The sequence below is a fragment of the Rhincodon typus genome, chromosome 1, assembly GCF_021869965.1.
Source record: "Rhincodon typus isolate 14 chromosome 1, sRhiTyp1.1, whole genome shotgun sequence".
In the NCBI taxonomy this organism is placed as follows: domain Eukaryota; kingdom Metazoa; phylum Chordata; class Chondrichthyes; order Orectolobiformes; family Rhincodontidae; genus Rhincodon; species Rhincodon typus.
In genome coordinates this window covers 77,953,989-77,971,217 of record NC_063332.1, presented here as the reverse complement: position 1 = coordinate 77,971,217, position 17,229 = coordinate 77,953,989, and the positions used below count along the sequence as shown (strand labels likewise).

Here is a 17,229-nt window from a genome sequence, read left to right as displayed (position 1 = left end):
TAGGAGCAGGAGTAGGCCGTCTGGCCCTTCGAGCCTGCTCCACCATCAATAAGATCATTGAACATTCATATATTTAATCATTTCATCATTGATGTCTGAATACTCAGTTGCCTAGGTCCTAAGATCTGGAATTCCTTTCTGCTTCTTTCTTTTCCCTTCTTTAAGGTGGATCTTTAAAACCTACAACTTTCATTATGTTTTCTGCCTTCCTTTCTCTTTACATGGTTTACTGTCAGATTGTGTTTGATAATGATCCAGTGGAACATGTTTGAATATGTTACATGTATTTTAAATGCAAGCTGTTTTTAATTAATGTAGTTGTGTCAGACTGTCCATTCATCACGTCATTCAAATTAGATTGAATGTCATTGTACCTCTGGACAATGCAGACTAAAACATGGACAAATAGCTCCCTCAACCTGATGCAACAAGGTGCAGAACTGGATGAACACAGCAGGCCAAGCAGCACCATAGGAGCAAAAGCCTATGATGCTGCTTGGCCTGCTGTGTTCATCCAGCTCTGCACCTTGTTGTCTCGGATTCTCCAGCATTTGCAGTTCCTACTATCCCCCATTAATAGCTATTCACTCTCCTAAAAGATCACTATCTACTCCTTTGTTTATCCAACTGTTCTTCTCTCTCTTCGGGCTCTATCCCCACCTATTGTTTATTCTTTACCCCCCCCCCCCCACCCTATCTTCTGCATATAAACTGACATTCTTCTAGCTATTATCAGTTCTGAGGAATGGTCACTTGACCCCCTCAGGGCAACACGGTGGCTCAGTGGTTAACACTGCTGCCTTACAGCGTCAGGGACCCAGGTTCAATTCCATCCTTGAACAACTATCTGTGTGGAGTTTGCAGTTTCTCCCCATGCCTGTGTGAGTTTCCTCCAAATGCTCCGGTTTCCTCCCACAATCCAAAGATGTGCAGAGTAAGTGGATTGGCTATGCTAAATTGCCCATAGTGTCCAGGGATGTGTAGGTTAGGTGGATTAGCCATGGGAAATGTTGGGATGGGGGTTTGGGGGGGAGCTCTTCGGAGAGTCAGTGTGGACTTGTTGGGCCGAATGGCTCATTTTCACACTGTCGAGATTCTACGACAATGAGTGATGACCCAAAACGTTACCTCTTGATTTCGCTCCACAGATGCTGCCAGGCCTGCTGAGCTTTTCCAGCAATTTCTGTTTTAATTGCGATATATGTATTGCTTTTTATGTTTTAAATGGCGATAGCCTCTATATTTAACACATACTGCATTTGCAATGCCCTTAAAATGTTAAATTATTAAATACCTCAAAGAATAGATCTTACCCTGAAAAATTTTATTACCACATCACCCTATTATCTGATCAACATCTGTGTCTCAGGCTTGCTGCAGTGCTCCAGCAAAGCTCAGTGCAAGCTGTTCTTATGTATGTGGCTAATGTGTTAACGTATCAAATTTCCTGTATAAATACTTGAGCAATGGGTTCATAGGGGCAATAAATTTTGGCCTAGACAGTGCACGCACCTCAGGAAAGAATTCAAAAAAAACATAGCACAAAGTAGCAGGAGTAGGTCACGTGGCTCTTCAAACTTGTTCTGCTATTCAATATGATTATGATTGACCGGGTTGTGGTCTCAGATGCACTTTGCTGTCTGCTCCCCATAAGCCTCAGCTCCGTTGTCTATCAAAATTCTGTCTGTCTCAACTTGTAATAAATTTAAAGACCAATCTCCACTAACTTCTGGAAAAAGAATTCCACACCCTAATTATCATCCGAGAGAGAAAAGACTTCATCTCAGTCTTAAAAGAGAGAGCTCTTACTCTTAAACAGTCCGCTAGTTTTAATTTATCCCCAAAAATGTAAACATACTCCAGTGGTCCATAATGTGCACTGTCCTCAAGGTCTTATCTGTTTTAATAGGATCACAGCTAATTTTTCATATGCCTTTCATCTCAGTAATGAATCAAGTGATTTTTCTCTGAACTACTTCTCAAGCAATTATATCTTTTATCAAGGAGACAAAAACTGTACACCATGCTTCAGATCTGGTCTCACCAAGATCTTGACCAACTACAGTAAAATCTCTCTATGTTTATTTTCTGTGCCCCTGAAATATCTTCACCCCGAAATGTCAGTGCTGGAATTCCCCAGAGTATATTCAAGGCCCAGCCATATTCAGCTGGTTCTTCGATGACCTTCCCTTATCATAAAAAGTCAGAAGTGCAGATGTTTGCTGATGATTGCACACTGTTTAGCACCATTCATGACATCTCAGATATTAAGCAGTCCATGTCCATATGCAGCAAGACCTGAGCAATATCCAGGCTTGGGCTGAAAAGTGGCAAATAATATTCATGCCACACAAGTGCTAGGCAATGATCATCTCCAACAAGAAAGAACTGAACCATCATCCCTTTATGTTCATCATTGAATTCCCACTATCAACATCGTTGGATTACTACTGACCAGTAACTGAACTGGGCCATCCACACACTCTAGCTACAACAGCTGTTCAAAGAATAGGAATTATGCATTGGGTAAGTCAGCTCCTGTCTCCCCAATGTCTATCCACCAACTACAAGGCAGAATCTACTTTTTTGAATGGGTGCAGCATCCAGAGCACTCTCAAAGCTGGGGACAAAGCTGCACGTTTGATTGGCATTCCATTTACCACATTCAATATTTACTCCCCTGATCACTGGCACACAGTGGCAAGAGTATGTTCTATTTACAACATGCACTGCAGTAACACACTAAAGCATCCTCAATAGCACCTTGCAGATTAGCAACGTCTACGGCCGAGGAAGACAACAGCAGCTGATGCATGGGAACACTACTAGCTGCAAGTTTCCCTCCAAATCACATATCATCTGGACTTGGAAATATAATTACTTCACTGTTAGTGGCTCAAAATCTAGGGAACTCTCTTTCAAACAGCACTGGGGGTATACCTACACCACAAGAACTGCAGTGGTTCAAAAAAAATTCACCATCTTCCCCAGCGCAATTAGGAATAGATAATAAATGCTGACCCAGCCACTGAAGCCAACATCCCATGAATGAATAAAGAGATGACAATATTCTATTTGGTTTTCATAATATTTTGCGTACGATTCCTTGAACCCTTTGTACTGCAAAGTTCGGCAATCTCACTTCACTTAGATAGTATACTGCTTTTCTATTCCTGCTCTCAAAATGGAGATGTTCACATTTACCCACATTATACTCTGTGCCAAATTCACTCACTCGAACTATCTGTATCCTTTTATATAAGGCTCCGAGCGGTCTGACAGTGTAGATGTTTTCAGTGATGGGGGTGTTTCAAACTAGGGGACATTTAAAACTTGACGTGCGAGGAATTTTCTTCTCACAGAGGGTAGTGAATTTCTACAGTTCTCTATTGAAAAGAGTTCAGGAGGTTAGATCGCTGAAAGTATTTAAAGAGGGGGTAGACAGACTTTTGAAATATCAGGGAATTGACAGCTATGCTGAACTAGCATGAGAGGGAAGTTGAGCCTAGAGTAAATTGTCCATGATCTTGTTGAATGGTGGGGTAAGCATGAAGAGCCAAAAAGCCTACACCTGTTCTTTGCTTGTATGTTCTTTGCAGTCCCTCTACCTCCTCTTGACCAGATTTCTTTCCCACCCATCTTGATGTCATTGGCAAATGTAGCTGTCATGCAAGCAGTCCCCTCATCCAAATTAATGGTGTTACTTGTAAATAGTCAAGAACCCTGCATGATCCCAGCAGCACATCACTATGTACAGCTTGCCAACCCAAAAAAGACCCATTTATCATTAAATTTTGCTTTCTGTTAGCTAACCAATCCTTTATCTATACTAAAATGACCCCCTACAACCTGCATTCTCATCTTGAGAAGCTACCTTTGGTTTGGCAGTATATCAAGTGCCTTTTGGAAATCTAAGAATGCAATTATGTTACATTAACCAGTTCCTTTCTATCATAGAAACAGAAACATAGAAAAGGAGCAGGAGTAGACTATTCAGCCTGCTATACCATTCAATATGATCATGGCTGATTATCCAACTGAGTACCTGTACCTGCTTTCTCCAACTACTTTCTGATCCCTTTTGCCCCAAGGACCATATCCATCTCCTTCTTAGAGGGGAATACTGGAATAGGTGTAAGCCATTCAGCCTTCAAGACTATTCCACCATTCAGTAAGATAATGGCAGATCTGTAGCCTAAATCCATATTTCTGCCTTTGGCCCTTATCCTTTAATACCTTGGCTTATCAAAAAAACTCTCAGATTTAAACTTAACAACTGCTCCTGCTTTCACTGCTTTTTATGAAACAGAGTTGCAAACATCTACCACCCTTTGTGCATAGAATTGCTTCTGAAAGAGGTAAAGTCACCATAGTCTTATCAGAACACAGGGCTGCTCTCTCTTTAGGTAGAGCTGATTGATGGTGGTTTAACTTGAAGGTCACCTCAGGCAAGGGGAGAGGTAGAAAAAGAAAGTTCTTCATGGTAAACTCAGCTGGTGTGGGAATCGAATCCATGCTGTTGGTGTCAGTCTGCATTGTAAACCAGCCATCCAGCCAACTGAGCTAACCAAATCACAGTATCCACAGTGAATACTACTTTGTTGAAAAACTGTAATTGATCAGTTAAAAATGATTTCCCATTCACATTTTTGTTTTCCATTATCAGTTTCACTGTCCTAACTCTCTAGTAGACCAAGACTGTAATTACTCTTTTCCTGTTTAAATAATTGTTGAAACTCTTAGTACCTGTTTTTATATTACTAGCTAGCTTTCTCACTTGATGTACTTTTCCCTTCACCTTTCTGTTCTAAAATTGTGGTGAGCAGAAACGAGCATATCAGCATTTAACAAAGTAGTTTCTAACCTTGTGTTAAATTCTGTGGATCATTAAATCTTCATTCACAAATATGAATGTATATCTTGCATTGTACACAACATTCTTATTAATGGGACAGAATTTTAGATGTTTCAGAATAAGAAATGCATTAAAAAGGATGGACTCATTCCTATGAGTATCCATTTTACTGTCAGTTGAAGTCATGTGGGCTATGGTCCTCTAATTCTTCCTGCTGCAGCACAGATCTCTGAAGTCTCGCTCTGTGGGAGGAGTGACGATGATTTTCCTCTGCAATCAAAAACATGCATTATTATAGCAGCCTTAAAAAGTAAAATGTACTCATGTATTTCACAGAAGCAGTATCAGTGCAAGATGCCATTAAACCATATGAGAATATATTAGGAAAAATGACCAAAAGCTTGGTCAAAGAGGTGGTTTAAAGAACATCCGAAAAGAAGAGAAAAAAAAACAGACACAGGGGTTTAGGGCCTGAATTAAGCTGCTGAATGTGTGGCAATTGAAGAATTTATAGAAATCAATGATTGCCGAAAGACTAGATGTAGTGTCTTTGGATTTACAAAAGTTGCTTGATAAAACTGCTACATAAAAGATGACAACAGAAAACAACAGCTTGTAGCGTTTTGGGTAATGTATTAGGTTGACTAGCCAACCAGACGACAGGTCAACCAATACAGAATTAGGATAAATGAGTCTTTTTCACATTGGCAAGCTGGAAGTAGTGGTGTGCCGTAGGGATCATTTCTGACGCCTTAACTATTTGCAATCTATATTAATGACTTGGATGGAAGCACTGACTGTTTTATAAGCAATTTTGCCGATTATACAAATATGTGTTGAAGAGCAAATTGACAGTAGGATACATAGGAATATAGAAAAGGAATATAGATAGGTTAAGTGGGGAATAATTTAGCACATGTGGGACAATGTTAGGTTGACCACTTTGGAATAAAGACTTGAAAAGGAGTTTATTACTTAAGTGGAAAGAGATTAGGAATTGTACAGTATGACAGGATCTTTGTGTCCTTGTATGTGGTACAGAAAATGCATGCGACTAAGCAGTCAACTTGGAAGACAAACAGAATGTTAGCCTTTATTACAAGAGGGAATGGAGCATAAAAGCAAGACCACAAATGGAGAACTTGTTTGCGTTCAGTCCTAATATATTCTCATATGGTTTAATGGCATCTTGCACTTATTTAAGGAGGAACACACAGATTAAAAACAGGATAAAGAAGGCTCGCTAGGCTGAATTCTGAGATGACGGGTTTGTCATATGGGGAAAGGTTGGGCCTGTGCTCATTTCAGTTTAGAAGGATAAGAATTTTTTTTATTTGCTCACGGGATTTGGATGTCATTTACTGGGCCCTTGAACTGAATGGCTTGCGAGGCCATTTCAAAGTTAGGAGTCAACTACATTGCTGTGGGTCTGGAGTCACATGTTGTCACAGACCAGATAAAGATGGCAGATTTCCCAACCTAAAAGACATTAGTGAACAAGATGGGCTTTTCCAATAAGCGACAGTAGTTACATGGTCGCCACTAGGCTGGTTTTTAATTCCAGATTTTTACTGAATTCAAATTGCAGTGTCTGCCATGGTGTAATTCAAACCCATGTCCCCAGAGCATTAGATTGAAACACTGGCTACTAGTTCAGTGAAATTGCTACTACACCACCACCTCTCCTTCAACTGTCTTATTGAAACATATCCAATTTTGAGTGGCTTGACAGGATGGATGCTTTGAGGATGTTTCCTCTTGTGGGAGAATCTAGAGCCTAGAGGACACTGTATAGAAATAGGATAGATCGGAGGATAAATTTTGTCCTGCAGGAGATTATTAATCTTTTAATGTCTCTATCCCAGGGAGTAGTGGAGGCTAGGTCATTAAACATATTCAAAGCTGAATTAGAACAATTTGTCTGAGGAAGGGTCACCGGACCTGAAACGTTAACTCTGATTTTTCTACACAGATACTGCCAGGCCTGCTGAGCATTTTTGCACAAATTCTGTTCTTGTTCCTTTGAAAAATGTGTGATTAACAAGGGTGTCACACATTATGGAGACAGTCAGGAAAGTGGATTTAAGGCTACAGTCAGATCAATGATCTCATTGAATGGGAGAGCAATTTGAATATTCTTTTCCTGCCCTTACTCCTCATGTAAATTGTGGGCGTCAGCAAATGGGGCCATCACAGGCTGATCCTTAACCTGACCTCACCGTCAATACAAGCAAGTACTTTGCTGTAGGTTAGGAGGATCAAGGACTATTGTCTATGGATAAAGACTCAAAAACCTAATACTGCATTTTTCAACAGTTTAATTACACTTGTATTACAGGCTTTCCTCAACTTATTTGCTTTTCTCAGGGATGATTTAGACAGGAAATTGCAGGCACAATACATTTCTAACTTATTGAAGGAAATCCCACAGCCTCTTGTATTTCTGGGATACATTACTTCTGCACCGGGCTCCAGAGACTACATACAGATTAGGAAATTTGGAAATGTAAAGGTAAGAGCACATTTATAAAAGTGAACTGAGTGTAAAAGTGTAATATTATTTTTAATATTATGTTCTTTTGTTTTAATTTTAATTGTTAAGTTGTAGTCTCCAATTTCTACAGGCATTATTGGCATGGTTTTATTATCCATCCCTAATTATTCTTGAGAATGTTGGATTAAAATGAGTTCAAAATTAGAAAACTGTCTGCAAAGCACTGCCATAGTCATAGAGTCTTATAAGCATAGAAACAGGCCCTTCGCTACTCTATGTCTCTGCCGACCAACAAATACCAAAACTACATTAATCACATTTTCCTGTACTTGGTCCATTGCCTACTATGCCCTGGCATTTTACATACTCATTGATTTGCTTCTTAAGTATTGCAACAGTAACCACCCTGTCAAGCAGCATGTTCCATATATCTACCACCGTGTGAGAAAAAAATCTTTCCTCAGATCTCCTCCGAACCACCTACTCCTCACCTTAAATGTATGCCCTCTGATCTTAGCCATATCTTTCATGGGGAAGAGATTCTCACGATCCTTTGCTTATCGTTGCACGTATATAATCTGGCAAGGTCAAATTGTGTTGTTAGTGTGGACTACATCAGAGATTATATGCATTGAATGCTGAAAAGCTCAGGTCACTTTGCTGATTTTATATGAATGCATTATTTCATAATTTTGATGGTAATGGTAGGTAAACAAAAGGGAAGTGTATTGTTTCAAACAACTTGAAGTCTAAATTCTATTTGAAATGGCCTAGAAGCATTTGCATTGACTACATATCCTAAAAATATTATAAAGACGTTGCTACATTAAACACTTCTGCAAAAACGTTTTTCTTGACTTTTTTGTTTCTCTTTTAGGATATAGATCAGAGTGATCCACATAGATGGTGTGAGTACATCATGTACCGTGGATTAATAAGGTCAGTTGCAATACTTTAGCCTGATTGTTGTGACCAGTTCTCCCTAAGAATTAGGAAAAAGTGCTTTGCTCATGAATCTGTAGTTATCGAATTGGTTTTAACAAATATTTTCACAATAGTCTCCCCAGACAAGTGAGTATCTGTTGCATATGTGTCAATCTTGCAATCTCTTTACAGCTACATTTCTATCGAGAAAGAAGATTTGCAATGACTAGGAATGAAACGGCAAAACATAAAACTCTTCAAAACCACACCCAAAATACTCTGTGCAAATAAGTAAATGCTTACACACTTGTAAAATAAATTCAGAATTTAAGATAGTAATGGTTTGTATGTTACTGGTGATCTGGGATTCTATGACGAGGAAATCAATGTTTGCTGAACTTACAGACCTACCCCGTAATTCCAGAATTATGATATTTTGTTCCAGCACGATTTCTTTTTTCACGAAGTGTGCTTGTGATTTTACAAAGGAAGGAAAGAATTGTAAAATCAGCACACTGTTTACATTTATTCTTATTGAGTCAATACGCGAGAGATTCCTGCTTTGCTACCAGGACACAAATGCTACAAGATACTAGTCTCCCCACTTGCCTGAATGACACAGCTTCAGCAACACTTAATAAACTTGACACTATCCAGGACAAAACAGCCCACTTGATTGATAAATACACAAAAATTCACTCCCTGCTGCTCAGCAGCAGTGTGTGTACTTTCTACAAGATACTCTGAAATTCTCTGGGGATCTTCAGCTAGCACCTTTAAAATCCACTACCTTCTAGGACAATGGCAGCAGATACATAGCAATACTACCCCTTGCAAGTTCCCCTCCAAGCCGCTCAACATCCCCACTTTGAAATGTATCACTGTTCCTTCAGTGTCGTTGGATGAATTTCATCCCTAACAACATTGTGGGTCTACATATGCGCCCATGAATTGCAACTAAATATGGGCTGGCCAGCAACACCCACATCTTAATGAATAAGAACAAACTTCCAAATCGAAGTTGAGTCCTGCTCAGAGGGTCCTAGACATCAGGTAATTCCCCTTGGGGGAAGTTTCAATTTCCTGGGCAATTACAAGGTAGCCAGTACTTCTCAGAGGTCCTAATGTGCAGCTGTCAGGTATGTCCAGTTTCTGACTGTCTGCAGATCAGAAAATCTGGGCCAATGTACTATTGGGAGGGAAGGGAAACAGATCTTCTGGAGCTTGCTTCTACTCTTCTAATAGGACCCTTCCTCTTCCTCTCTCCTAGAAGAAGGCCAAGTGTATCTTTTCCTCTGTCACTTGTACTTCATCTTAAATGTACAATTTCTGTCCAGTCTGTATTCGTGGGGAGTGTCTACAATTGTTTCTGCAGCTGTGATTTTGAGATGCAGGGTGACATCCTTGAAATACTTGTTGAAACCAATAAAAACAGAAAATACAAAATGAAGTCACTGCAAAGTGAAAGAAGGTTAAGAACCTTGCAACCAAAATATTGACCTATCATTCCTCATTTTTTGAAGCTTGATCATCTTTTCTTGCAAGAATTTTTTTATTTTAAAAAGTCTAGGTGTAAGTGTAGTTCTGTTTCACCAAGAATCACTGAATGTTGTTTAACAATTTCCATGCTCAAATGACTCTATACCAACATGGCTGTAATGACTGACAACAAAAACATGAGATGGAGGTTGCTCCAATACTGCATACAGACACAATTACTGAAATCTCTATTTAACTCCATTCCACTGCTGCTGACAGCTTCCCTCAAGGTTCCACTGCCTTGTGCCCCAGATTTGGAAAACTGCTACTTTTAATCTGGTTACTTTTGAACATACGACTTTCAGAGGCTGGTTAACATAGAAACATTTGGCCCTTCAGGTATGCGCCATCGTTTATGATGATCATGGATGATTACCTAACTTCCCACTTTCCCCTCCCATATCCTTTGATCTTTTTCACCCCAAATGCTATATCCAACTCCTTAAATCATGATGTGGGAGTGCCGGTGTTAGACTGGAGAGGACAAAGTCAGAAGCTATACAACACCAGGTTTATTTGAAATAGTCAGGTGACGAAGGAGCAGCAGGTCGAAAGATTTCAAACAAACCTGTTGGACTATAACCTGGTGTCATGTGACTTCTGTTCTTGAAATTGTACTGTGATTTTGACTTTGACTGCTTTCTGTGGTAGTGAATTCCACAGGCTGAACAGTCTGGATGAAGAAATTCCTCCTTAATTCAGTCCTCAATGGTATGCCCAGTATCCTTAAACTGTAACCCCTAGTTCTGGATTTTCCTGCCATAAGGAACATACTTCCTACATGTACCCTGTCTAGTCCCGTTAGGACTTTAAGTTTCTATGAGACTGTTCCCCCGCCGATTCTTCTGAACTCCAGCAATTATAATCCTAAAGAATACAACTTCTCCTGTTACATAAGTCTCACCATCCCAGGAATCAGTCTGGTAAACTTGCACTGCACTCCCTGGAGAGTAAAAACATCCTTCCTCAGATAAAGAGACCAATACTCACACAGTATTCCAGGTCTGGCCTCAAAAGCCACAAGACATCCCTGTTCTTGTACTTGAACCTGCTTGCTATGAGGGCCAACTTATCATTTGCCTTCTTTACCACCTGTTGCACCTGCATGCTTACCTTCAGCGACAGGTGCATGAGGACACCCAGGTCTCACTGCACATTCCCCTCTCTCAATTTATAGCCATTCACCTTCCTGTTTTGGCCCCAAAAGTGGATAATTTCAAAATTTATTTACATTATACTGCATCTTCCATGTCTTTGCCCACTCAAACTACTTGAGCAGATCACCATGAAGCATCTCTGCATCGTCCTCACAGCTCACCCTCCCACCCAGTTGTGTCATTTGCAAACTTGGAGACATTACGTTTAATTACCTCTGTCATTAATATATACTGTGAATAGCTGGGGTCCTAGTTTTGATCCCTGTGGTACCCCAGTAGTCACTGCTTGCCCTCTGGAAAAAGACCCATTTATTCCTACTTTTTGTTTCCGATCTACCAAATCAGTTTTCTATTCATCTCAATGCACTACCCCTAATCCCTTTCCCTTTAATTTTACTCACTAATCTCTTACGCAGGACTTCTTCGAAAGCTTACTCGAATTCCAAATAAACCACATTCACTGGTTCCTCCACATCAACGCTTCTGAAGATCAGGCAGCTTGTTTTGCTGTCTAAACTGGCATGTCGATCATAAACAACAACTGAGTCACAACTGAGTTGGGCTAGTCATATTGACAGAATGCTTACCATTCAGTTATCAAAATGATTCTTCTATAAGCAGCTCAGGTCTGGGCTGTGCAATTATGGCAATCACATGAAGTGTTGCAATGGCACTCTGAAGAATTCAATTAGGAGAAGCTCAGCCAGGATTGCAACATCTGGCAAATAAAATGGTGCAGCCTCCTTAAAAATGAGCACATATCAGAGGAGAGAGAAAGCACAAGAAGAAATCAAGAGCCAGCAACTTGTCCAAAATGTAGTCAGTCTGTTTTAGAAGAGGGATTTAGCAGTTTGTACCCCTCACTTGGCATCTCTAATTCATTGTGGGTATCTTAGCAAGCTGATTATATGCTAGAATCTGGAAATGCATGCAAACCTGTGAGAGGACTCAACAGCAAATTATGTGTATTATTGTAGAATTGTACAGTACAGAAGGAGGCCATTCAACCCATTGTGTCTGTACCAAGCTCAGTCAGACTGTGCCAGGACCTCCTGAGTGAAGTCTATTCCTCTTGACTTGACCGAGGTTGCTGACAAGTAAGATAAATTTCGTTCCTTTGTGCTAGTTCTAAATATCAAGGCAAGACATAAGAAATATTAGCCTCATATCTCTGGCTGAAGAGTTAGAGTGGAAAAAGGCAAAGCAAGGCAATGCACGGCAGAGATGCTGTGAGCATCCAGGTAAGCAGAGTCAGTATGTTCCATTATAAAGAGCCCGGAAATACAGCCTGGTCCAGCACACTAGCTGAGCGTATGTCCCTGAACGCACACTCATTGCCAGTGCTGCCCGATGTCTTGTAAGTGGTTTGCAGAGAGTCATGAGGGTTCTTAGAGGCTGGCACATTTCCAGTGCCAGTGCCCATGGACATGAGATGCAAATGACTAGTAATCATGGAGTGTGCCCTGAAATGTGTCCAACATAGTGGTCCTTTGGAGCAGTTGGTAAGCTGAATTCACTAGATACCCGCTCTGAGTTCCTTGTCAAGTTTTCTCTACGCCTAGCTTGTTTTGCGAGATAGAAAGCTGAATATTAATATGATATGTTGGATCGTCAACGAAGTGTTTTAAGAAGAAATAATCCTCTTTAATGCTGCCTGATAAGGAACTCACTACACTGCTTGTGAAAAGCATAAAATATGCAGCAAGACGTCATGATTGACAAGCCAATGAAATTTCGCAAGCCCATGTCACTTGGAACATAAGATTACACACTTTATTACACACATAGTTGGAGACTAACAAGAAAGTAGAACTGACTCGCTGTTCCAGAGACAGACGTTTATATAATCAGTGAGTGGAGCCATTTCAAAGCTGGAGTTAATCCTTTCAGACCAACTTTGCTATACAATATATAGTACTTTCAATACAATATTCATGTACCTTTTGACATTACAGCCAGATGTGACAGTTAAAACTCTCAAGCTTTCAAAATGTGTAATGAATTTGCTTCAGGTGGCGTTCCCTCCAAATTTTGGCACTAAAAGTTTGGATCCCAAAATGTAAGTACGTTAGTGACTTTGTTAACCTTTTAAAAGATGGTAATATAATTATTTATTTACATATTATGATCAAATACAGGATTCCTTGTTTATTTTAAAATATTATTCTGGTAATTCTTCATTGTTTGAATGATTACCTATGAACTTGTGAAAAGCTTAAATGAATAATTTCCCAAGTGATTTAATTGGGCTCCAGTGATTAAGGATCCATAATTTGTATTGCTATCCGTGTTAGTGCTTTAGTTAAGAGTCAAGAGATTTTCTTCCCATAATTTGAGGCGATTTGTACCACTGATTTTACTATTCAGACAAATACAGTTAAAACAATTAACACTGGGGATGATCTTCCTTTTTCTTAAGAAAAAATCTGCACTAGACTTGCCTGCCGTGATGCCTGCTGTACTAACGCACAAGTATTCTTAGTTTACCAACTAATAAATATTTATTTTTCCTCTAGGTTGGGCTATGCCCGTATTTCTCATGGTGGTCTGAGTGATACAGAAGTTCAGTTGGCAAAGTTTCGGATTCCTGATGACAAAAATCATTATGAAGATAATGGTAGAATCGAAACCGATCCTAAAAATGTGCCTGAAGAAATTCATTTTAACCCCAGGTTAGTAGCAGGTAACATTACGTTGTGGACAGCATGTTGTGAGAGACTGGCAGAGAAAGAGAAAGAGAAGGATATGACTTATGAGCAGGAGTGGGTCATTTGGCCCTTTGAGCCTGCTCTCCCATTCAGTAAGATCATGCTGATCTGATTTTGACGTCAACTCCAATCTCCCGCCTGCGTTTCATAATTCTTGTTGATCAAGAATTTATCCAGTTTAGCCTTGAGTATATTCAATGATGCAGCCTCCACTGCATTCACGGGAAGATAATTCACAGACTCACAAGAGAAATCTCCTCATCACCATCTTAAAAGTGAGAGCTTTTGTTCTTCAATGTGTCCCTGAGTTCTTCTTTCTCCTTCAAGGGGTACATCCATTCAGATCCACCTCAGGATCTCATATGTTTCACAAAGATGACGTCTAATTCTTCTAAACACCAATGGGTAAAGGCTCAACCTGTTCAATCGTTCTTCGTAAGAATAAACTATCATCGTAAAAATGAGCAAGTGAACCTTGCCAACTGTTTTCTAATGCAATTATCTTTTTCCAACTAAGGACACCAAAACTGCTTACAATGTTTCCAGATGTGGTCTCACCAACACCCTGCACAGCTGAAATAAAATGTCCATACTCTCATATAATAAGTACCACTACTCTAGTTATTTTCCTCCTCGCTTGTTGTACCTGCAAACTAACCTTGTTGTGATTCACACACTAGGACAATGCACATGCCTTTGAACCACTGAGTTCTGCAGTCACTCTACATTTAAATACTATATAGCTTTTCTATTTTTCTTGTTATGGACCAGACCAAAGCAGACCCCCTCAAAAATATTTTAAGAAGGTAGCCTAGACCATAACTTTTTCTTATTTTAAAGGCAAATGTAAAGTGTCGCAAATGCAATGCGACTGGTCAAACTACTTGATGTTAAGCCAAACAGAATTTGTTTTAACACTGTAGTTAAAATACAAAGAAAGAGGAATTTCAAATAACAACTCTATTGGAAACTTAACAGATTAGATACAGTAACTGTTACTGATGAACTGTTCCAATAATAGTAATTTACATAGACACACCCCTTGGCAAAAATAAGGAGTAATTCAGACCTGGATTCGCACATGCAGTTCTCCAATCCGGGGGGAAAACATCAAAACAAAATTCAGAGAGAGTAGCAGCCATGAGACATTCACTGAAGCTTCCAACGCTTTTGAGACCCCAGTAGCTTCTGCTTAAGGCTAACCTTAAAAACTAAAAAAAGCCTGGTCTGTCAGAGCTGGCCACACCCTGGTTGCTTCCATTGTTCCGACTTTAAACAAATTGTGATGTGTTGTTTTTCTTTACTTTCTTAAAGACAGATTGGCACATCTGCCTTACAACTTCTTTTCAACAAAACACCAGGACAAAATAATCTCTTGAAAGGCACAGCATCGTTATATTCTGAACAAGTTCACTTTTTCCCACATTGTGTTCCATCTTCAATTGTTTTGCTTACTCACCTACCTGGGAATATGCCTTCACAGATTTTTTACATTCCTTTGACAAGTTACTCTCTTATCTATTTTGGTGTCATTAGCAAATCTAGCTACCATACATTCAATCCCCCCATTCAAATCATTGATAAAGATTATTATAGTTTTAGGTCCCAGCTCAGATTCTTGTGGCTGTTCACCAGTTACAGCTTGCCAATCAGAAAAAGATCATTTTTGCCTACTCTTTGTATCCTGCTAGCCAATTAATCCTTTAGCCATGCTAATATGCTACATTTTTCACCCCCGAGCTCCTATTTTGTAATCTTTGATGTGGCACCTCAAACAGCTAAGTACACCATATCCACAGACAACACACAGTGTGGAACCGTAGGAACATGACAGGTCAGGCAGCATCAGAGGAGTAGGAAAGTCGACGTTTCAGGTCGAGACCCTTCTTCTGGCCCAAAACATCGACTTTCTGATTCCTCTGATGCTGCCTGACCTGCTGTGTTTCTCCAGCTCCATACGGTGTTGTCTCTGACTCCAGCATCTGCAGTTCTTGCTACCACCATATCCACAGATTTCTCTTTAACCACCTTGCTACTTCCTCAAGAAATCTAAAATTAGTTAAACACAATCTCCCTTTCACAAACCCATATTGACTCTGCCTGATCCCATCTTGATTTTCTGAATATCCTGTTATAGCTCCCTAAGAATGAAATCTAGCAATTTCACCATGATAGACTAGCATCTATCAGGTCTATAGTTTCCTGCTTTTATTCCCTCTCCTTGCTTGAATAAAAGATGTTACGTTTACTATCTTTGAATTATTTTATTTAATCACAGGATATTGATATTGGTGGCTAAGCCAGCATTTATTGTTTTAAGTTTTGACAAAGATTGTAGCTTGGGTTGTGGGTGAGGTTGTTGACTTGCTTGCTGAGCTGGCTTGTTCTCATTCAGACATTTCGTCGCCATGCTAGGTGACATCATCAGTGGAGCCTCCGACGAAGCAGTGTTATTCTACTCCGCTTGGAATTTATACTGTCCGGTCTGTCATGGCGAGTATGTCATTTCCAATTTTGATCTGTATGGGTTTGTATATGTGGTCCAATTCTATATGTTTGTTGATTGAAGTATGGGTGGAGAACCATGCCTGTAGGAATTCCCGTGCATGTCTATGTTTGGCTTGGGCTACTATGGTTACTTTGTCCCAGTTAAATTGATGGCCTTCATTGTCTGAATGTACCGATGTTAAGGAAAGTTCGTGTCGTTTTGCTGCTCACTGATGTTCATGTATTCTGATGGCTAGTTTCCTTCCAGTCTGTCCAATGTAATGTTTGTGGCAGTCGTTGCATGGTATTTTGTAAATCACGTTCATTCTGCATGTTGTGGGAATGGGGTCTCTAATCCTTAACATCGGCACATTCAGACAATGAAGACCATCAATTTAACTGGGACAAAGTAACCATAATAGCCCAAGCCAAACATAGACACGCATGGAATTCCTAGAGGTATGGTTCTCCATCCATACTTCAATCAACAAACACACAGAATTGGATCCCATAAACACATACAGATCAAAACCAGAAATGACAGTACTCACCATAATGGACTGGACAGTATAAATTCCAAGCGGAGTAGAATAACATCGCTTCATCAGAGGTTCCACTGATGAAGTCACCTAGCATGGTGACAAAACGTCTGAACAAAAACAAGCCAACTCGGCGAGCAAGTCAACAACCTCAGCATTTATTGTCCATTCCTAATTATCCGGAGGTAGTTAGAAGTCAACCATGTTGCTGTGTCCTGGGATCACATGTAGTCCAGACCAGGTAATGATTGCAGATTTCCTTCCCTAAAAAGGACACTAGTGAACCAGATGGGTTTTTATGACAATTGAAAGTAGTTACATGGTCACTGTGAGACTAGCTTTTTTTATTCCAGAATTTTATTGAATTTAAATTTCAAATGTGCCATAGTAGGAGTTGAACCCATGTCTCTACAGCATTAGCCTATCGTTCTGAATTACTAGTCCAGTGATTGCTATGTCAGGGTTATTCTTAAGAACACAGAGCGGAGGGCTCTATGGTTGGTCTTGCCATCGTAGTGGAAACCGC

At 39.9% G+C, this 17,229-nt stretch overlaps 1 protein-coding gene across 1 annotated transcript in view; it reads left to right on the top strand.

Moving 5' to 3' along the window:
- The window catches only part of LOC109914674 (PGAP2-interacting protein), a 115,318-nt gene that overhangs the window by 93,994 nt on the left and 4,095 nt on the right, over positions 1–17,229 (top strand). The window contains exons 11-13 of the mRNA XM_048599521.1: positions 7,223–7,367; positions 8,227–8,288; positions 13,486–13,641. Coding sequence (XP_048455478.1) covers positions 7,223–7,367; positions 8,227–8,288; positions 13,486–13,641 — 363 coding nt within the window. The remainder of the gene's footprint in view (positions 1–7,222; positions 7,368–8,226; positions 8,289–13,485; positions 13,642–17,229) is intronic.